Here is a 22437-nt window from a genome sequence, read left to right on the forward strand (position 1 = left end):
CACCTGCTACCAGGCTAACCGTGTCCCCTTGGTGTGCCCAGGTCTGGACGTCAGCCCTCCGGCCAGTACTCACGAGCTCACCATTCCCAACGATGTGAGTATGCCTGAGCCCTCGCCCGCCCCCACACTGCCCGGGACCACTCCCCACCTTCCCACGGCTAGGTACAATGTCCACAGACGGCATGTGATGTCACACCCCTGAGATACTAGACAGGAAAGGGGGGGTGGGGTTTTATTCAGGATTCAGATGCCAGAGCTGGCCACAGGCCCAAGACCCCCGAGTCTCCCATCTAAAGAGCCTGCTTCAGGGTTGGCCCTTAAGGAACAGGTGGTCCAGGAATGCTCTGGAGTGGACCTGCCCCGTGCACCCCGGGCCCCAGGGGGCCTGGGGTTCCCGCAAGCAGGGTGCCCCGGGTGTGTCTGGATGCCTGTACTTGGTGCCCACTGCCTGTTCCCACCCAGGGCTCAGCTGAGCCACATGTCAGCCCTACCCACTTTGTCCTCCGAACCCTCGGATTATCCTAAAGATGCAGACTCTGATCCCAAACCAAGACACCGGGGTGGGTGTGGGCCACGTGTCCTGGAGGGACAGCTGTCCATGCCCACACAGGAGGCTGCCGCGTGGGCGACGTGGCCTTCCCAGCTCACCTGTCATTTGGCCTCCTCAACCCTAGAACTGAGGCCTTCCCTGAGGATCCTTCACTGCTTTGCCCCTTGAACCAGCTGGGCAGGAAGTCCCGCCTCTTCCTTAAGAGAAGCACGGAGTCGTGGCTTCAGGGGGATGGTCCCTCGTGAGTGTGGAGATGAGCAGTAGGGCAGGAGAGGAGTGAGGCATAGGGCCAGAGGAAGGGACCGCCCCCCACCCCCAGGAAACACCCCCTCGTCGGGGCCCTGGTGGCCAGCCGCAGGCCCAGAGCCTTCATGGGTGACCTGCTCCTGCGTCCTCCAAGGGAGAGTGTTTCTGCTCCCGGGGCTCCCTGCTCCGTCCTCCCGCGTGACGATCCTTGAGCAGCCCCCAGTCTTCACCCACGTGGTAGCTGTAGGGACCACTCTCTGCCGTGGGGCTTCTCCTCCCAGCCGCTGCTGAAACCATTGCGCTAACGACAGGCGCCTTCCTCTTGTCCGGGCCTTCCTTCTAAGCAGAGATGAGCCCAGGGGGCAAACGGGACAGGATGAGGCTCTCTGGGAGAGCGGGGTGCATCCTGGGCACACACGTGCCACCTTGCCCACAGCGCCGTGCTGCCAGCCTCCTCCGGGGGAGGGTGTCTTCTTGGATCCGCGTGCTCTGAGGGGGCTCATCCTGGGAGGAGACCTTGTGACAGCTCTGCTGGGGACTTTCTCGTGCCCCCCCCGCCCCGACCCCCCCCCCAGGGGAGGCACCTGTGCCCAGAGCCCATGTCCAGATGCACACCTGCCATACCGCACATCTCCGTCCCTGGTCAAAGCTAGACTGCAAAGGGAGGTCCTGCCCACACCTACGTGTCGCCACAGCCTCTGGATGGCAGGCACGTGCAGTGACCTAAGTCACACGTAGGTTCCACAGTCTGGCCGCCTGCCGGCGAGGCCACGGGGACCCAGTTGGGGTCAGGGCCGGCAGCCGTGTGTGGGGCTGCCTGTGGTGGTGGTCCTGTACTCCCCTGGCCTTGGTATCATTGGCCTTGGGCTGGTGTCACTTTAGGCGCTCACTGCCTGTTTCAGAACTCACTTGGCCCATGCTGTCGCCGTGCATGAGGTTACCCTACGCTTGGGCCCTGTCCCTGGTCCCCACCCACATCACCCAGAGACCTAAGGTTCAGAGAGCGGTTCCTCTGGGGTTCAGCTTTGGGTGCAGTTAGGAGGGACCGTGTTACTTGAAAGCATCTCTGTCACCTTCCTTTGGGTTCCTCTTGGGGCTCACGGTGAGAGCAGAGGGCTGGGCGTGGGCTGGGTGCCCGCAGGGTCAGGAGACCCAGAGAGGCCAGGTGCGGGGCCCCTAAGCTGCTCCCGCCAGATTAGGGAGGCCTCTTACTTGTCGCATCCCCTTTCTAGCTGCTGAGGACACAGCCACCAGCCACGAGAGCCATGTACTCAGCCCCATGTCCCTGTCGGTAGCGCTCGTGCTCTCAGTGTTGTCTGGAAGAGGGATGTGTTCCACCTGAGTGAGGAGTGAGGGGCGGCTTCGGGGCCGAGCCCCCAGCCCGGCAGAGGGGAGCTCAGGGCCCCTCAGGTGTGAGGCCCCCGGGAAGAATCAAGGGCTGGGCGTCAGGACGTTTTCAGCAAGAAAATAGGAAGAGGAAGATATTTGAGAGAACGCGGGTCTTCGTGCCAGACAGAGGAGATCATGTCCTCAAATAGGCTTTACTGGAGGAGAAAACAGGCCGGTTCTGCAGGAGGCTCTTAGCTCAGCTGGGGCTACTTGCACTGAAGGGGGAAGGTTCTAGAAGGGAGATTGGGCTGCTAGTGGCCAAAGTGTGAGGATGGGAGGGGAGGAAGCCCAGGGGCCCTCCTGAGCACTGGCATCTTCTGGGGACTGGCCCCACATGCTCCCTCCATCGGGGGCCGGTGCTGCCCCCATGCCATCCCACATGCCCAGCTGTCACCTGCCTGCCCCACTGGGGAGCCGCTCTCAAGATTCCTCTGCGGCCGGGGAAGGACAAGTCAAAGATCCAGAAGGGTGACCCTGGAAGTCACTCTCACAGACCTCGAGGGGTGGGGCCTGGTGTGCAGTGGGCGGGGCCTGGGTGGGGGCAAGGCCTCGGGAGATGGGGGCAGGAGGTAGAGGAAGCCGGGCAGCTCTGGAGCAGAGGCGTCTCTCTGGACGTCTGGAGAGACTGATGGTGCAGTGAGACAGCCGACCTAACCCCAGAAAGGAGAGCAGAACTGAGATGCTGCAGGTCACCTTAGGGACGAGAGCGAGTCGGGATGCACCTGTGTCCCCACGAGCTGCGGTCACTGCCTAGGTGCTGAGGTGTGTCGTGTGTAAATGGGCTTCCTCCCCGCCCACCGTCCCACACCGTCTCCAGCCCCTCCGTCGGACGGCTCTGAGGCTGGAACAGAAGACTTCCCCACAGGGCTGCCCCGGGCCCGCCCCGGCCCGTGTGTGCTCTCAGAGCCGCCCTCGGCGGCCCCTGGCTAAGGGCAGCGCCCCGTTCTGCCCTTGGTAAACACCAAGAGGTGCCAGCTGCCCCCCTGTGGAGGCCTCTCTGGGGCCCTACTGCCCCCACACTGCAGGGTGGGCCCCCACAGAGAGTTGGTCTAGACCCCAGGCTGCCGTCCGGCCCCATGCGTGGCTGCCTCTGTGTCCCAAGGGGCCCCGGCTCTGGTCCTTCTGACTGCTTGATTCATGATGACTGACTACTCCTTCAGATGGCCAGAGTGCCCAGAGGTCACTGCATCCCACCTAAACGGGTCACACGGTGGGAAGGAAAGGGAACATCCGATGCGTCCTCAGACTTTCACCCAGGCTCATCAAGAGACAGGTTTAGGCAGCAACAAGCTTTAAACTGGCTTCAAACACTTCTCCAGCCGAGGACGCGGCCAAGAGGGCCCTGGTGCTGGCACCTGCGTGCTCCCCGGTGCCCAGGCCCTGAAGGACACCAGGGCAGGTGACACAGCAGGTGCCTCTCGGCCTGCGGACCTGTCAGGACTGTGGCAGCAGGGGCACCAGGCAGGGCCCAGCCGTCGGCAGCCTGGAGTTCGTGGAGTGGGGCGCAGACCAAGGTTAGGCTGTCCAGGGGCCTCCCCAGGGCCCTGTGCACACTCAGCTGGGGTGGGGGCCCTTCTCTAAGGAAGTCCTCTGTCCTTTTTTCTAGCTAATAGGCTGCATAATTGGACGCCAAGGGACCAAAATCAATGAAATTCGACAGATGTCTGGAGCTCAGATCAAAATCGCCAATGCCACAGAAGGGTCATCGGAGCGCCAGATCACCATCACGGGGACCCCAGCCAACATCAGCCTTGCCCAGTACCTCATCAACGCCAGGTGAGTGTTCACAAGGCCCTGCCCAACGTGTTGCTGGCAGACAGGGTGCTCAGGGGGACTGGAGGGCCCTGGTGGGAGCCCGGACCCCTGTCCCCTCTGAGGGCTTCTCTCTCCTGGCCGGGGGTGGGGGTGGGCGTGATGGAGACAGTCACCACACCGACTCGGGCCCCCACACCCCCTCTGCACGTTCACACCTGACCGTTCACCATGGAGCGTCTCCAGTGCAGGGCTAGGTCGTTACAGGCCGGAGCGTTTCCGGGAAGGCCAGGGGTCAGCCACACACTTGGGTTGATTCGGTTATGTGGTTTCAGAGATCACAGTACCGGGCCATTCTGCTCCCACGCGCCCCTTCCCCGCCACCCAGACCCCGCTGAGCAGCGGATCCAGGGACTGTGTGAGGGTCAGAGGTTAGGCCGTGGGGCAGGTGAGGTCCTGGGGCTGGGACGCTCACCTCAGCTGCCCTGCCCAGGCGCATGTCGGAGAGCATGTGACCACACCCGGGGAGGCAGGACCCTCCTCTTTAACTCGGAACGTCTGGGCTCTCAGAAGGCGGTCTCCACTCCGCGGTGCCCCTCCTGCAGCGGCTGCGTACAGATGGTTGTGGTGGCCTGTGCTTGTCCATGGGGTTATTGTCACTCCGCTGATGTGGTGACAGGGAAGGCAGACCCCGCCGACCTGGTCGCCGGTGGGTCCTCCTCCCTCTGCTCTGCTTTGGTCTCCAGTCATGGCCACACATCTGTCGCAGCCAAGAGGGAGACGGACACAAAGGCTATAAGAACACACAGGGCTGAGCGCCTGGATGGCTCCGTGGGCCGAGGGTCTGACTCTTGATTTCAGCTCAGGTCATGATCTCACGGTGCGTGGGTTCGAGTGGGTTCGAGCCCCGTGTCGGGCTCTGTGCTAACAGCGCGGAACCTGCTTGGGATTCCCTCTCTCCCACTCCTTCTCTCCCTCCCCTGCTCCCTTTCTCTCTCCCAAGATAAATAAACTTAAAAAAAACAAAAACACACGAGGTGAGCCTTTCGCTTCTGGAGCCGTTTTATGAGAACATTGTGACCTGTCTCCTCTGTGCTTCTGTGTCTTCCAGGCTGACGTCTGAGGTCACTGGGATGGGCGCACTCTAATCCTGCCCTCCGGCCTCCGCTCCGTGAACCTGACCTCCACCCGGCTCGCACACTCTGTACAGACCGCCCACCTGCCCTGCGTCGCAAATATAAATAGAGGTTTTCTTTACTAACGAAAGTTATATGCCGTAGACATACACACCAACAGAGCAAATCTATATTCTCTCTGTGTCAGCTCCAGGCTCTGTCCCCGATACCTCTCTGGGAATTAATTTATGCTCGTCTGTTCATGCATTGGCATGCAGTGTTAATTATTTTAAATGCTTTGGGGGCATTCCCATCTGTGACATTTTAGAAATACTGTCCCTTAGTGTCAGTGTACCTGTTAAAGAATTGGTTTGACATTCCGACAGCACTTCCCACAAGCCGTCTCTCCCAGGCCCGTGGTTGCTTTGAGCGGGTTCGCTCCCTCCCGGCTGTCCCCCCTCCCCGTGCTGACTCTGCTCCCCGAAGCCTGTGCTCGCTCCCACGTGCCCGCCGGGCCGGCGCTGGGGGCAGGGGCGCGCTCCCCCTGTTGCGGGGAAGGAGAACGGAGGACAGGGTCCTAACCCACTGTGCGGGCGAGGCCGTGGGTGCTGGAGTCTTGACCTCACCGAGTCGTCGCGTCTCGTGCTGGGGACGCACGCGTGGGCCCCCAGGCGTCTTCCGGGGTGGCTGGCCAGGAAGCGCGTCTGCGCCATGGCAGACGTCAATAAATGTTGTGCGCTGCCCCCCACTGGCTCTCTGGCTCCTGTCTGTGCCCTCCACTCGACCCCGCCCCCGTGCGCACGCGCAGCCCCCCTCCGCCTCCCCCCCCCCCCCCCCCCCCCGCGGCCGGCCTGCTGGCTACAGAAGCTGGTTCCTTCTCACATGGATTAGAATCTCATTCCCTCCCCAACTCTTCTTAAGTACCTGGCCTGCAAGGTCGTTCTAGTGTTGCTTGTGCCAAACTTCCTAAAATGACAATAATGAAACACCGTTTCTAATTAGTAGAACTCACCTCTCCCACCACCACCACTGTGGGCTGGGGAGGCCGGGCCACGCACGGTGACAGTAGCCACCCCCCGGCCAGAGAGTGTGGCTCTCTGCCCGGCCTGCAGAGCCCCGTGCTCCACTCCAGAGCCGACGGTCAGGTCCGCTCACTGTGCTCCCCTCCAGAGCCTGCTGTGCCTCTTCCGGGCACTGAAGCCCCGGGTGGGACACCGGCACCGCCGTGGACAGCCCCCACACTCCCTCAGGACAGACAACAAAGGACCCGGGCCCCCGGCAGAGGGGGTACTCAAAGGCAGAGACCCTCAGCCTCTCCAGACCGAGCAGGCATCCAGTAGCCGGGGACGGCCTGCCCACAGTGCCTGCCTCTCAGGGCCCTTCCTGTCTGCCCTGGGTGCCCAGACCACCCGGACACCCTGGTCGAGGGCAGGGGCTCCAGGCCCAGGAGCTGGCGGGGACGTGGTGGACCCAGGGCCTCCTCCGGCGCTGGGGCAGTGGATGGCCAGTGGACGGCTTGAGTAAGCATCTTAGAAGGTGAAAGAGGCCGTGGACGGAGGGTAAAGCCGCGGTGGGGAGGGGTCGGAAGTGGGGTGTTCTGGAGAAGAGCGGCAGAGGGGCAGCGGGAGCTCACGCAGGTAAAAAGAAGAGAGCGGGAGATACAGGAGTGTACCCCACGCGGCTGTCTGAGCGAGGGGGGCTGCGGGGACCGACGACGGAAGGTGGGGCTCTGGGCCACAGAGCACCGTGTTCCGGAGGCATCTCGGAGGAGAACTGACAGGATTCCCAACAGATCAGAAGTGGGCTGTGAAAGAGAGGGTCCAGGCGGGCAGGAAGGCTCTTGGTCTGAGCTCTAGAAAGACGACTCGCCGTCCATGAAGGGCAGGGCTGTCGCGGTGGCCGGGGACGGGCACGCGGCTGGGCCTTGCTGGGGGTGACCGTGGAAACCTGGGCTCTGAGGTCCACACAGTCCAGGCCGGAGACACGTGGAAGCAGGAGCCCGGGAGCGATTTGGGGAGCGCTGTGGGGGACTCCACGTGGGACACCTGGCAGGAGTCAGGAAGAGCGCCTGCGTGTCACTGACCCCGGGGGATGCCCGGCCCCGTGGCGAGCTGGGCTCCAAGGAGTGGCCCCAAACCGCGCGAGGAGGTGTCAGCAGGGCAGGCTCACACGCGCGTTGCCATGCACGTGTCTGTGCGGATGCATTCTTTCATTCCTCTTGGGTAAATAAATACCCGTGAGTGGAGGGCCTGGACCGTGTATGTGACAAGTATATTGTTTAACTTTTTAGGAAGTGTCTACATGGCTTCCAGGGGGTCGTACCATTTTACATTCTGTCCACAGTGCAGGGCGATTCCGGGAACGGCACGTCCTCAGCGACATTCGGCAATGCTCTGTCTCTCCTGTTAGCCATCCAGGGGCGTGTGAGGTGGTAGCTCATTGTGGCTTCAGTCTGCATTTCCCTGATGACAGTGACACTGAGTGTCCTTTCTTGTGCTTATTGACATCTATACCTTCTTTGCTGAAGTGTGTGTTCAAAATTCTTGCCAGTTTCTTAGTGTGTTTTTTAATTAAGTTTTGAGTCTTTATATATTCTTTTTAAAAAAAAATTTTTAACATTTATTTTTGAGAGAGACAGAGTGCCAGCGGGGGAGGGGCAGAGGGAGAGGGAGACACAGAATCGGAAGGGGGCTCCAGGCTCCAGGCTCCAGGCTCGGAGCTGTCGGCACAGAGCCCAACGAGGGGCTCAAACCCACAAACTGCGAGATCATGACCTGAGTTGAAGTTGGACGCTTAACTGACTGAGCCACCCAGGCGCCCCAGAGAGTCTTGATATATTCTAACTAGGAGTCTTTTATCACATATACGCTTCACAAATCTTTTCTTCCAGTCTGTGACTTGTGTTTTCATTCTCTCCAGTGATGTCTTTTGAACAGAAGTTTTTAATTTTGATGAAGTCTCATTTATCAATTTGTTGTTTCATGGACTGTGTTTTCAGTGTCTTATCTAAGACAAGAAAGATACGACTAACCCAAGATCACAAAGATTTTCTTGTATGTTTTCTTCTAGAAGTTTTGTGATTGTATGCCCCCTCTGAACTGCCTCCGTACCTTTATCAAAAAGCAGTTCTCCGTGTGTGGGGGGGTCTGTTCTGGGCCCTCTGTTCTGTCCCATTGATCTCTTGTTTACCTTTATGCCCCAACCAGATGGTCCTGATCACTTCGGCCCTGTAATGAGTCTTGAAATCAGGTAGCGTTCGTCCTCCAAACGTGTTCTTCTTCAAAGTCGTTTTGACCATTCTAGGTCCTTTTACATTTCCATACGAATTTTAGAATCAGTTGCTAATTTTCCACACAAAAAGTGTGCTGGGGTTTTGATGGGGGTGGCGTGGAACTTGATTAATTTGATGGCGCCAGCAAGTGCGGAGAAGCAAAACTGATCTGTGTGTGTTAATCTCGTATCTTACGACCCGTGCAGCCCCGCGCCGATTTGTCCGTCTGTCCTTGAGGTTCTGCCCACTTTAGCTTTTTTTGTCTTGAAACTCTGTTACCGGGTGCGAAAATGTCTAATGTTGTTGTGTCCTCCAGATGAGCTGGCCGCCTTGTTATCACGGGATGGCCTTCTTTATCCCTAGCAGGGTCCTCGTGTCCACGGTCCACTTGTCTGATGCTGAAGTAGCCGCTCCGGCTTCCTGTCGATGAGGGTCAGCGTGGGGTATTTTCCTCATCCTTTACTCAAGCTATTTGTGTTTTATAGTTCAAATCCATTTTCTTGTAGGTCTGGGTTTTTTTATCCAAACTGATCATCTTTCTGTTGGGATATCCAGACGCTCTACACAGGTCTGGATAATCATACTGTGATTATTAACGTATTTAGACTCCAGTCTATCGCATAGCTGTTTTCTATCAGTCCCACATAGTCTCTGTTCTGTTTTTTGTCATTTCCTGAATTTTTCTAGATTCACTTTGTATTTTTATGATTCTCTTGTGTCTCCTACGTTGGCTTATTAGCTGTAACCCTTTGTTGTTTTTGAATTAGGGTTTACGGACGTGGCACAGACAGCCCCCCTTCGAATGACACACCGTTCCACATGCAGTACGCACACCTGAAGACAGCGCCCTCCCTTGATAACCGTGCCCCACATTTTACCCATGCACAGGTCATACGTGGTCATTATCGTTGTATAAAAACCCATGTCATACATTTTTAGAAGAGATGACATAGGAAAAGGTCTCTACTTCCCCACAGAGTTTCCCTCTGCAGTGACTCTCGTTTCCTTATGCAGACGCGGGTGTCTGCCCGAAGCGTCCCTCACCACTTCTTGCCGCACAGGCCCGCTGGTGGCCGTCTCCTTCCGGCGCTGTGTGTCCGCAAAGATCTCTACTTAGTCTTTGTTCCTGAGAGAACGCCGGCTGGGTCTGCGATTCTGGTTTGGGTTTTGTGCGTTCAGCCCTTTGCAGATGCCGCTTCTCGGCCCCGTCACCCGCCTGGCTTCCAGCAGGACACCTGCCGCCAGCCCTGCCTGCTGCTCTGCGTGTGACGTGTCCTCTCCTTACGGCTCCTTCACTGTGTCTCTGTTACCGCCGGCTTTGGGCAGTTGAGTCTGGTGCGCGGGGTCGTTGCCTCACGTGGCCTGTGCCTGGTGTCCCGAGCTGTCGGGTGCTGCGTGGGTTGACGGCGTTTGTCAAATCGGGGGCGTTTTCAGCCATTCTTTCCTCAGGTACATTTTCTGCCCCCAGCTCACTCCTTCCTCTCTTTCAGGGTCTCCAGTCACACATCTGTTACACCCCTCGAAGGGGCCCCAGCTCACTGCTGCTCTTTTCATTTTTAACTGTTTTCTCTGAGCAGTTTTCATTTTGACCATTTACAGAGATGCCTTCAAGTTCGTCAGCCGTTCTGCTGGGGCGACGAGGCCGCCATCCCCTCCAGTCCTTCCAGATGATCCTTTCTTTAACTTGAGGACCCTCCTGACACGCGTGCGCTGGCGGGGCCCTGTGAATGCAGAAGAGGGACCTCCCCCTGCAGCTCTGTCCTTTCTGACACTCTGTCCTCCCGCTCACCCGCCCCGGTGTCTCCAGCGGCTGGCGAGTTCTTGTCCTCTCCACCTGCACCACGGCCCGGGGACTCTCCAGCCTCCACGGGGACAAGTGTGGGGCTCACCTGCTTTGCTTACTTCTGCTCTGGGCTCGTTCCCTTTCGCTGCCCGCACCCACTGCGTGGAAAATCATTGTTCTGTTGCTTTCTGTTTTCTGTATTGGCTTTTCTTGTTTTACGCTGAAAGATAAATCCATTCCTTGGAGTTCCGTTTTGGTGAGAAGCAAAAGTCTCCTGGTTTGTTTTATTTGCCGCTGCATTTTTTAAGTTTATCAATTTAGAGAGTGTGTGTGTGCTCGTGTGCCAGAGGGGCACAGAGAGAGAGAGAGAGAATCCCAAGCAAGCTCCTCACTCAGCGCAGAGCCTGATGTGGGGCTGGAACCCACAACCGTGAGATCAGGACCCGAGCCGAAACCAAGAGTCGGCCACTTAACAGACTGAACCCCCAGGCGCCCCTGTTTGCTGCTGCCTTTTGTATACACATTCCCCGTTATTTTGATTAAATATTCGTCAACTGTTTTGAATAAGCTGACCACATTGTTTATTTTTCACGTTCACATTTCTCTAAGGGCTCTGATAAACTATGGAATTCAGAGTTAGTTTAATCATTTCAGTTACTTGAAAACTGCCATTTTTTATCAGGACCCCTGAAAGATGAACCTCTTTATTTTTTTTTTTCAACGTTTATTTATTTTTGGGACAGAGAGAGACAGAGCATGAACGGGGGAGGGGCAGAGAGAGAGGGAGACACAGAATCGGAAACAGGCTCCAGGCTCCGAGCCATCAGCCCAGAGCCCGACGCGGGGCTCGAACTCACGGACCGCGAGATCGTGACCTGGCTGAAGTCGGACGCTTAACCGACTGCGCCACCCAGGCGCCCCAAGATGAACCTCTTTAAAACGTAGTCATTGCAGCACCCTGTGTGAGCGCTGGATGTTCCTTCTGGTCCCAGTGCCTCCTCTGACCTGTGTCATCCCGGGGAACATGAACTCCCGCCCCCTGAAGACACCAGATACCTGCCGTGTGAGGCTCACGGTCTGGCGGCTGCTGACACAACCGAGTCCGCCGGGTCGAACACAACTTACACGGAAAGCAGCAAAAGCAGCCGTTAGTCCCAGACGGGAAGTTGGGACCTCATCACCGTTTGACCATTTAAATTTTTCTCAGATTATCTGTTTGAGAAGCATCTCATTTGTCTATTGTAGAGCTCTCTCAAAATATACTGGGATTATGGTTTTGTGAAATCAAACCGCCGTCTTCTTTTTCTTTAGATTTTTTTCCTTAATCGAAGTGTAGTTGACACACAACATCACCTTAGTTTTGGTGCATAGGTCACGAGAACCACCTTCTCGAAGCAGCGCTCGTCACCTCAGGGCGCAGGGACGGGGTGGAGCCCTGCCACACGGAACCCGTCCCCCACGGAGCCACGGCTGCACTCCCGCGAGCCCCGGGACAGCGCAGCCCAGCTTCACGCCTGTGCCTTCTTCCAGAATCTAAGTGTCCTGCCTCCTCTCTCGCATTCTCGGTGGCCTCTATTGTCTTAGCAAGTGCGGTTCTTGTCTGTGCTGTTGTGATCTTGACCATCAGCTGTCGGTTCCTGTTTTCATTAGGAAAAGAGCTTCTGCCATTGTCTTTGACGTTCCACAGCTACGCCGCTCTCTGTTTGGGTGGCCTGTTGGCCTCTACCGGAGCTGTGGCCCAGGAGTCATTCTGAAAACACACCTGCTCGTGTGTCATTGGGTCTGGCAACCCAAATGAACGTTGAAGTTGCCGCTACGTTGTTTGGGGCGGCAGGACAGCCATCCCGTTATGTGGGACCGTGTTCATGCCCCGAGTGGCGCGTAGGTGGGAGTCTTGCCACTAAAATGTTTGCTTCTGCACGCCCTCTGTGATGCCGTGTGTTCCAGGAGTGTTTGCGTATCATTTCCTCTTGTGTCCGCACCCCTGGGGATTAGGAGACGCTCCCACCAACCCGCTTTGGTGCTCAGCCCTCACTCCCTACATGTTCGGATGCCAGACACCTCACGCCTTGTTCTGTGCCCTTGATGGAGGGGCCCGGCCCTCATCTGGATGATGACGAACGTGTCAGACGTCCCCAGCTAGCGTCCGCCCCCTCGGCCCTTTCTGCTCTTTCCAGCCTTTTGTCTCTCCTTCCAGTTTGCAGATCATTCATTTCTGTTGGTCTAATCCGCTGTCAGGCCCATATTTTGAGTTCTTCGCTTCATTCGCTGTGTTTTCCAGTTCTTGGATGTCCGTTCAATTATTTTTGTAGATTTCAACCACGGTGCGTTTAGAGTCCTTGTGTGGCCACCGTATAATCTGGAACACCAGTGCGCCTGCTCCTGGTGTCTGTTTTCCCCTTATTTCCCGGTGTGCCTGGTAAGTCCTGACAATAGACACCTACTGTGCGTGGGTGCTGTGGGTCGCAGGCTGCAGGGCTCTGGACGATTCCGTTTACCTCCAGAGAAGGGACAGGTCAGCTCTACTCCACCAAGGGTGTGGGGTACAGATCTTGTGAGACCCGTCTACTTGGGGTTCACCCCTCCCTTAGGGCACAGCCCTCAGAGGTCCCGCCGAGGTCCGCCCCGGCAGGTTTTGGATTTGAATCATCTCCCCGGCACCGTCAGGTTACGGAAGGCCCGCCCGGGTCTGAGCGGCTTTCCGCGTGGCTGGCGGCCTTTGCTGTGTGAGGATGGAGAGTTGGCAGATGTCCTGGTGGGAGAGCCAGTGTCATGAAGCCGGCTCGGTTCTCTGAGCCCCCTTTCCAGAATGCTGACCTCCCCTCCACAGACTTCCTTTCTCCCCAGGACCCCCTCCATTTTGGGCCATTGCTGAACCTCTCTGGTACCTTTGATAATTGTTTTTAAGTCCAGTTTTTCTCACTGTTCTTGGTGGGGTTTTGCCTCCCGTGAGCTACCCTGCCCCCTCGAGGTGGAGGTCCCGCCCGGGGACTTGAAGGATGTCCAAGAAGCTCATGGTTGATGTAAAAATCTCCGGAGGCAGGATTTTTAGTTTTAAAAAAATTAAGGCAATGAAGATGTTAGTATCTAGTGGATTAAGTCTCCTTAGGGACTTGATAATGTCAGCGTGTCCATCGCCACATTTCTCTTACCCCAGACGACATCCCTCAGTGTCCGCTCCTGGCCCTTTATTTGACGGTGTGCAGGGGCCAGGACGCCCTCCCTCGGGACTAACCCGTGGTTTGCCGAACCCCGCCGAGACTGGCTGTCCCGTAAGCTTTAGACAAGGTGGCGAGGAGGTCAAGAAGGTCTGCGGGAAAAGACTGGCCCCCGACTCCCTGGCGGACCTCGAGGTGACAGAGCGGCTGGAGGTTTGCTGTAAGTGTATCTCACATGTGTAGGTAGTTACACTGGCGGGACCGACAGAAGTTGGGGAGACACAGTACGTGCCCTGGGTCAGCGTGAGGCAGCACCCCAGACTCACAGCTACGGTTCAGCTTGTCTGCTGCGTGCGCTGGTCCCCGATGTCACCCTCGGACGTGTCCCTCCATGTGGACAGTCCGCAGAGGGGTCTGCCCGGGCAGGAGGCCGAGAACCAGTTCTATGCCCTGATGATCCCTAATTCACTCCAACTTGGGGTGAACTCACCGCGACCTAAAACGAGGGGCAGGGAAGACACTTGCCAGGCAGAGGAGGCACCACGGCAGCCAGAGCCACGCTGTCGGGCTGGTGTCGGGTCCAGGCCACAGACAAGCGCCACGGCTCGCTCTCCTCGAGTGACATGGGGCCGTGACTGCCTGCGTACCATGATGCACATGGCCCTTAGGGGTGACAGCTCACGGCTTTGATCCCAGAGCGCACGGCTCTGTAAAATCCACAGCGTGCAGTCGGGCACAGCGTGTTTGGGCAGGAAAGGGATCTCATGCTGAAAGGATTAAGAGGGGCTGTGTCCATTGACGAAAAGGCATGTGACCATGCGACAGGTAAAAACACATCTCACCTGAGCGGGTCTTGGCCTCCATTATGCAAAGTCTGAGCGGTTCTATTTGGCATCCTAAATTCTCCTGAAGTCCCTGGTGACCCTCAGCATCGCCCAGAGGATGGTTTGTCCTCACCGCACTGTTTGGAGACAGAGCCCGACCGCAGCTCCTCTCCCCGCGGCCGCCTCCGCTGTCAGGGTCAGGTCTCCTAGACGCTCTCCAGGCCCGAGGACTCGGAAAATGTTTAGGGTTGGCGCTGACCTCTCAGTGTCACCTGAGCGGCACTGACAGACACTTCCCGCCCTCAGGAGCCCGGGCCTAGGAGTGTTGCGGGGCGGGGGGGGGGGGGTGCCAAGGCTGGTGCCCCGGGTTTCCTGGGATGCAGGGTAGGGGGGACAGCCAGGATGCAGTCCCCCTGCCTTCCGGCTTGTCTTCCGTCCGCTCCCCGCAGCCCTGTGCTGTCACGGAGAGCTCGCTGGAAAAGAGCACACGCTCCTGGCGGTGTGACCGCCACCTCAGTGGCATCCCCCACAGTTTCCGGGCCATCCCCGGATTGTGCCATCCCCCACAATTTCCGTCCCCACAGACGGATCCAGAAGATGTATGGCATTCAGTTCGTTGTTGGCACTTCCTCCAATGAAGGGGGCTGACTGCCTGCACGTGGCCCTGCAGGGCGCTGGCCCCAAGGGTGGCCGCAGGGATGTCGCCCCACAAGCTCATACCCGGCCTCTGCCTGGTACCGTTGGGCTCTGGCCATCACTGCCCGGGTCCGCTATTCCATGACAGCGTGCAGGTGGGAGGTACGGGTGCTCTCGGCAGAAGGAACGGCCACATGTCCTCTCAGGGGAGGGACGGCCCGTGTCCTCCCCGCAGAAGGAAGGGCCCCAGGAGCTCACAGCTGGAGGGAACGGCCAGGCAGCACCGCCGAGCACGCCGGAGGGGCTGAGCCCGAGAAGGAAGGGAGGAGCATCCGATGCTCTGGTCCTGCAGGGGACCCAGCCAGGGACTGTGCCCCTGGGACTGTGGCCTGGGCAGACAGCAGACCTTGGACTGCTGGGACCACCCTCCCAGATGAGAGCACGCCCTGGCTGCACCTTGCACCCCTCAGGGAGGCCCTGGGGACCGTGCACAGCAGGCTGGGTATGAGGGTGTCCTCCCTGGTCAGTCTGTCTCCTAGAACACAGCCTGGGTAGATGCCACCAGCCGCGGCCGTGCTCGTGAGAGGCCTGGAGTGGTCCTCAGGCCGGAAGGAAAGGGCCTCCCGGTGTCAGGACCCTCCCTGCCAGCTCGCACAGATGCCGTGGCCTGGCACTGTTCTGTTCCTGTCCATCCGTGATTCTCCCTTCCCTGCCCCATGGGCACCCCCACGCCGTCACTCCCACGCCGTCACTCCCACGCCACGCCGTCACCCCCATGCCCTCACCATCACGCCGTCACCCCCATGCCACGCTGTCAGCCCCACGCCGTCAGCCCAGCAGAGGGATCATTGCTTTAAAAGAAAGACTGACGAAGAAGGAGACGGAGAAGAGAGATCTGTTAATAGCCATGGAGGGAAACATAAATTTAGCCTTCGTGGGCAGACACATCAGATGGGCAGACATTTCAGAAGAGGGGGGCTGATTGCAGAAGGGTTTTATAAAGAATACACGGTGATTTAGTCATGGCGTTTTAGCTGCATTCGGGTGCGTGGGCAAAGGAGACCATTCATTAGTACATAAGATTTCAGAAAGTCCACAAACCCTAAAGCCTCCCTGTCAGATCACTGCCGTGCATCTTGTCTAGAGGGGCGACGACCTTAATGAAGTCTGGGGGAGAGGTGTCCTTAAGAAACGGCGTCAGTCGGGGGCGCCAGTAACGTTTGCTGCCAACGTCGCACCCTCGGTGCCCAGACGGATGACTGATTCCCCAACGTGCCACACTGCTTCCTGCCCGGGAGTGGGAAGGCAGCTCTCTGTGCCGTCTCCCCTGACACTCGGGGTCTGGTCTTCATTCGGAAACGTCCTGGGTTTCTGGCCGAGGCCGTGGGTCTCGGCGGGACGCCTCCCAAATCTGTGCGGGCGACGCTCACCTCTGCGCTCCTCGCCAGGGGACCGGTGCCCCCGTCTTGATTCTTGGGAGGCGGCGGGGGAGAGACGTGGGGACCCCACGGGCATGGGGGGGTGGGTACGTGCCGGCCTGCGTGCCCAGACGCGTGCTCACCATCGCCAGGTGTGTGCCCTTCACTGGGGCTGCTCACCTCCCTGGGCCCTGCTTCCTGATGCCCGGGCCCCCTTCCATCGCCAGGCGGGGGGCTGAGCCGCAGGGGGCTGCCAAGAAGGGGAGGGGCCCAGCGAGAGGGCTGTTGGCTCTCAAGTTGGAACAGCTCCGTGTCAGCCTCGTGGCCGAAACCAACAGCTCCCGCCTTGCTCACTTCCCCGCGAGCTCCAGGTCCCCCTCCTTGGGGAGGGGCTCCCTACGTTGCCTCATGGTTGGGGTGGGGGTGATGGGCGCTCCCCTGCCCTCTCACGTGGCCTCAAAGGGCCTCGCGTCTCAGCCCGCCCCGCCGCACTCCTCCACCTGGGGATGGCTGAGAACCCACTGCCGCCTAGACCACAGCTCAGCAGTGCAGTGCAAAGGACAGAAGCAAGACTGTGAGTAGAATGCATTCTTGGTTTGGTTTCTAGAACTTTCCAAACAGATGCTGAGCCTATTAACAAGGAGAACAGCCATCCAGCTTGGAAGGAGTGGTTGGAAAATGCTGCTGAATTACTTTGGCATAGGAATTTAGAATTTAAATTCGGTCCCAGATGTCAAGACCCGTCTGGAATTATTTTTCCCATGGCATTTAAAAAATACTTCCTATGAAAAAGTTTAAAATATACAGAAAATTTGAAAAATTACATCACGAAGACCCATATGCCATCCACACCAGGGTTGCTTAAATTCGGCCTCTGCCTCTGTCTGTGACTCTCCCTCTGTCTCTCTACCTCATTATTTGAAAGGAATCTGCAGACACTGCTCCCCTCAATGTGTCTGCGTTCGTCTCCTTTTCTCCTAAGAACAAGGGCGTTCTCTTACAGAAACACAGAATCGTCATCACAGCTCAGTTTTGGTGTAAATACTAATACGGGGAAACTTCACCCACGTGGAGGCTGGGAGGGGGAGACTGGCCCTCGGCGCCGATCACAGGCCCAACAGAACCCTCCGTGGAGAGAACCACCAGGACGGCCCCCGGCAGGGAACGTGTGCGCCGCGGCCCCTACGGGGAATCCACAGCCCCCGCAGCTCAGCCAGCGGGACGCCTCATCCCCCCAACCCCCTGCTTTCCTCCAGCGGACTTTCCTTCAAAACAACCTCCCGACTTCTTCCTTCTTCCCCCTCAAACAGCGTCCTTGCCCTTCGTTGGAATTGCCTGTGGTTTGCCAGAGCTCACGTGTCCCAAACCGCAATTCTCTGCTATTCCCAAATAAACCTGTTTTGCTGGTAAAATGACCGACAGCTTTATTTTTAAGGTCGACGCTCCTCTATCTCCGGTTGTCCCCACTTGTCACAAGCATGTCGTGTTTGGCTGCTGGCCTGAAAGAGGGTCCAGTCCGAGTTCACACGTGGCAATATTGTGTGCGTCTCTCCGGCCTCTCCTAACCTGCCTCAGGACATTGACTTTAAAAATGTTTATGTTTAGTTTGCTCTGAAATCCACGCTTCGTGACGTTGAGTTCTGCACTGGCTCTCGGGATTGAAACCAGCCCCGTCACCCCGTCGAAATTCTCTGGGGCCGCCCTTCCCGGTTCAACCCTTCTCTGCTCGGGGTCTGCGGTGGCCACAAGTCTCCTTCCTTCTCCGTGGGTGGTCTTTGCCAGAAGGCCACACGGATGGAGTCATTCCACATGCAACCTCAGAGACCCGTTGCTCTCACCGGGCACGACCCCAGTGACATTCACCCGAGGTCCCGTGCTTACGAGTCACGTCCGCGGCGAGTCCACTCAAACGCTCACCCACCGAAGGACATCTGGGTTGTTCGTAGCTCCGCGTACGGGTGTTGTGAGGACGTGGGTCTTCACTTCTTGGGGACACTGTTGCCTGGTGCCTCGCTGTTCTGGAGCTAAATCTTGGCTGCGGCCGCTCCTTCGTCGTCTGAAGTGTCTCCCTGCCTCGCTCGGCGGGGCCTCGGCTGTTCTGATTCCTCGGCTCAGTGCTCGCCGCCCCTCCAGTGACCCCCTTTCAGATGTGCCTCCTGCGGAAAGACTGGCGTCCCCAGAAGGGCTTTCCTTCAACGAGCGGCGAGCAGGAGGAGGAAGGATGACAAGGACCCCCGGGGACGGCCGGGCCACCCAGGAGCGACCAGGCCGGGACACCCTCAGCTCCCCATCGGGGGCTGCCGTCTGCTCTCTCCTTTCAGTTGTGGGGCCCCCAGCCCCATGTGAGGAGTGTGGCCGCTGCCTGGCCGGGGCGCCGAGTGAGAGAAGCAACCCGGGGAGGACGCTGGCTCAGCCCCTGCCTGGGAAGGAGAACTGCCCCCTCGGTGTCTGAGCTCGTCTCCCCGGCCCCGCCGGGCCCCCACTCTGCCCCCCGGCCCCACCAGGCCCCCGCCGCAGGCCCGTACGGGAGGCCCGAGCGGATTCCGTGGTCTTCTCTGAGGAACCACAGGGACAGCCCCGCCTGGATAACGACCGCGCTCAGCGGAGTGGCCTCTTCTCTCCACCTCGTCGGCACGTCCTCCCGTGGCCGGCAGCTGGGCCGTGGGGCCGGGGCCGCCACGACTCAGGTGGTCGGAGGGAGGAGCCCAGACTGGCTGCACGTCTTGATGGTGACAGGTCCTTTCACTGCGCTGGCCCTCGCACCTCAGCCGGGGGCCCAGCGTTAGGCGGCTGTGGTTCCCGTTGTCTACAGGGCCCCTCGTTGAATAAATTGGGGGCTGCGAAGGGCCCGGGAGCGGGACCCCGGCTGAGGACCCGGCCCGGGGCACGGAGGTCTGGCCGCCTGTTGACCGGTCACCCGTGCCCCCCCTCTCTGCCCGCGGCATCTGCCCCTTCCCGGCACCCCCTTGCTGTGCCTGCCCCCCCCACAGGCCCCGTGGTGTGGGGAGGGGGCGGTGGTGGCTTCGCCCCTGATCACCGGGAGGGACCGGTGGGAGCAGTTGCCAGAGCGGGTCTACAGCAAGGCTCTCTTCTGGAAAATGCCCCTCGTGAGGAAGACAAGGGCAGGGGTCGTGGGATTAAGCCTTTCCCCAGAAGCACTGTGCGATCCCGGAGGTGGGGTGTCTGTCTTGCCCTGGAGCACCCGAGCGGGAGTGGTGCACGGTCGGCCACGTGGCTCTGGGGGTCGCGAATTCTGGGGCTCGGGGAGGATGGGTGCCCGCCACGGTTCACCCAAGGCCTGGTGACTGTCACCAGGGCACGCGCTCCAGGAAGTCCAAAGACGCCGCTGCTATTTTCATCTTGGTCACGGTTTCAATGAGCGAAGTATCGAGTTTTTTTTTTTTTTTTTTTATATGAAGTTTATTGACAAATTGGTTTCCATACAACACCCAGTGCTCATCCCAAAAGGTGCCCTCCTCAATACCCATCACCCACCCGCCCCTCCCTCCCACCCCCCATCAACCCTCAGTTTGTTCTCAGTTTTTAACAGTCTCTTATGCTTTGGCTCTCTCCCACTCTAACGAAGTATCGAGTTTTAAGGCAGAGAGTTCCTGCCCCGCGGCTCTAAGCTCCGTGACGCGTCCACAGAGGGCACAGTGGCACGTCCGGTGGCACACAGATCCCGCGTCTGCAGGATGTGTCTGCAGATCCTGCCCCCACCAGGAGCTCCCCTGACACTGCGGCAGCACCGTCTATGGGGCCAAGGGGTCCGGCCCCGGGACCACGTGGGGTCTCACTGCGGCTGGAGTGAGATGTGCTGGCGTGAAAGGCTGGCACCCGGCACGGTGGCTGGAAGCCAGGAATCTTCACAGACCGCGGAGGCCCCTGCCTGGGGCGGGCGGGGGGGCGGGGGGTTGCCTGTCGTCCAGGAGAACTTCTCCACGAACCTGAACCTCATCAGCCCCTGGCCGTGGGCTCTCTGGAGAACGGCTGGGCTCTAGCCCAAGTCTGACTCCGGAAACGCCCGGCCCGCGCCGCCTGAGCTCCAGGGAAGGGATAGAAGAAGAGAACAGGACGTCAGAGGAAAATCTGTTTCTTCCCTTCCCAAATAGCAGCGTGTGGGTGGGGCTGGCGCCGAGGTCTGGGGGTGCCCGTCCCAGGGTGGGCAGAGGCGGCTGGGACACGGCCCCCTCCTCTGTCTGGGCGGGCTGGGTGCCCAGGCCCGGCTGAGCTGCCCGATTGCTCATGAGCAGGCCCCGCTCGGGGGATTCTGATGAGGAATCTGGGGTGGGCGGAGGGGCGAGGCCCTGGTGCAGGATGCTGGCACGAGCCCCGCTGAGTCAGGCCGAGGCTGTGGTCTTGCTGCCTCCGGGAATGGCCGCAGCGGTCAGCCACTCTGCCCACGGTGTCTGCCCCCCCCCCCGGCTCCCGTCCCCACCCTGGACGGGCAGCTCCTACCTGGCTTCCCGGCTCACCTCCGCCATGGGCAGGAGCTGTTGCCCCCACACATGCCAGAGGACCGTGAGTGGCATCTGCTCTCACAGTGGCAGGCGGGGACACGGGTGGGGGTGTCGCAAAGCCTCAGGGAAAACAGCCGCCCCCCACCCTTTCAGGTGCAGTACGTGCTAACCCCCTCCTGAGACGCGCACACACACACTCGGGCTGGAGGACCCTGAGGAGTCAGAGCCAACGCACCCACTTTACAGACCGGGATGCCGAGCTTGCCCCCGACAGGGACACTCTGACCCCAGACAAATGGTCTCTGATTTCAAGAGGGTTGGGGACGCCAGGTGGTGACCTGGTGCCTCAGGAGCAGTGTCCCCAGTCAACGATCTGGGTGTGGGCCCCGGCTCGGCCCTCAGGTGGCCACCGCCGGGTTACGCCACTGGTCCCTCAACCTTCTGCAGGCCACCAGCTCTGTCTGCTGTGTTCCAGCCCCTTCTCTCCACGCACTCCCTTGGCAAGGAGTCTCCAGCCACATTTCCCAGACCACCTCCCAAACTCGGGAGGAAGCAAAGCGTCCGTGGAAGCCCCCTCGGGGGCTGCGCCGGTCGCAGGGAGCAGCTCCCATGAGCCCTGACCTTGTCCCGTCCAGCCCCCAATCATTCGTGTCCACCACATCGGAGAGCAGGGAGGGGCGGTCCGGGCTGCAGGGCGAGTCGGCCTCCACAAGGAAGCTGGCCAGGAGGAGAGTGCCGGGCTCAAAGACCAAGTCCCACAGGCCCAGCCACCGCACCTCAGTTCCTCCAACAGCCACCCGCCGACAGTCGAGGGTGTTGGTCTACACAGCAAGTGCGGGCAGAGCCCTGTAGGGCTGTCCAAAGCGTTCGGATCCCCAGAGACGACCAGAAGACCCGTGACCAGCACCAGGTGGCAAAAGGCCCCACGCCAGGTGGGAGATGGAGACCCCCGACCCGCCCCCCCTCCCCCCCAGAGCCCGGTGCCCAGGCGAGGGCACAGGGGAGGCCGGGTGGGTAGACACGGCTTTCTCCTCTGTCCCTGGGGTGGAAATGTTCTCTGCTTCAGGGTCTGGCCCGGGGCCACCGCTCTCCTTGAGGAGATGACACCAGGAGAGGCGGACGGCGTCCTGGATCTGCGCAGACAGCGTGGAGGAGGCTCGCGGCCATCGAGTGCCTGGCGGCGTGGTCCTCGGGGCTTCCGGGGCCACCATGGCGGCTTTCTGGCTGGCTCTCCACGCTCGTGGGCTCGTGGACAGACTTTTACGAGTGCTTCAGTCCGCGGATCCTGTGTGTTCCTTCGGCACAAGCTTCCGGGGCTGTGTTTGCTTCTCTTTGTGCCCTAGGGACTATTCGAAATGAGATCCACCCAAAGTGTCAATTTGGTTCTGACTTTGAAAACTTGGCAAAAACCCAGCCGCGGCCTTTTAGCTGCACAAGCTTACAATGGGGATCTGTGAGCTGATGCGGAAGGGAGGTTCCTGGACCCCCGGCTCCCTGGGTGTGTTTCAGATCTTCAAATAGACAAGGTTTGACATGCTTGCGGTGAGGACCGGGAGAGGAGCTGTTGACACAAACGGCGGAAATGAGTGAATTGCAGGCGATGGGAGCGGCGGGCGGGGCAGACGGGTGGGCTCTTGCCACAGGCCGAGGGGCTGCCGGGCCGGGTTCTGAATCAGCCTGAGCCCGGCCTGCCCTTCCCAGCACTGCCCTCGTCCACATACCGTCTGTAGCTGCCTCCAGATGGGGCCGATTGCTATTTCCGGGCGGCTCCAAGCCAGGCAGACCCTCCCTGTGCGCCCAGGACCCGAAGTTGCCTTTGTCCTCCCGGAGGGAGA

The 22437-nt window shown here is 59.4% G+C and overlaps 1 protein-coding gene across 1 annotated transcript in view; it reads left to right on the forward strand.

Moving 5' to 3' along the window:
* The window catches only part of PCBP3 (poly(rC) binding protein 3), a 68211-nt gene extending 62473 nt beyond the window's left edge, over positions 1-5738 (forward strand). Inside the window, exons 12-14 of the mRNA XM_047099256.1 lie at positions 42-94; positions 3792-3961; positions 5049-5738. Coding sequence (XP_046955212.1) covers positions 42-94; positions 3792-3961; positions 5049-5085 — 260 coding nt within the window. The 3' untranslated portion in view covers positions 5086-5738. The remainder of the gene's footprint in view (positions 1-41; positions 95-3791; positions 3962-5048) is intronic.
* The last annotated feature ends 16699 nt before the right edge of the window (positions 5739-22437 follow it).

Source organism: Lynx rufus, unplaced genomic scaffold (genome assembly GCF_022079265.1).
Source record: "Lynx rufus isolate CCGP_SWC_20201006 ecotype Redwood Valley unplaced genomic scaffold, mLynRuf1.p SCAF_5, whole genome shotgun sequence".
Classification (NCBI taxonomy): Eukaryota; Metazoa; Chordata; class Mammalia; order Carnivora; family Felidae; genus Lynx; species Lynx rufus.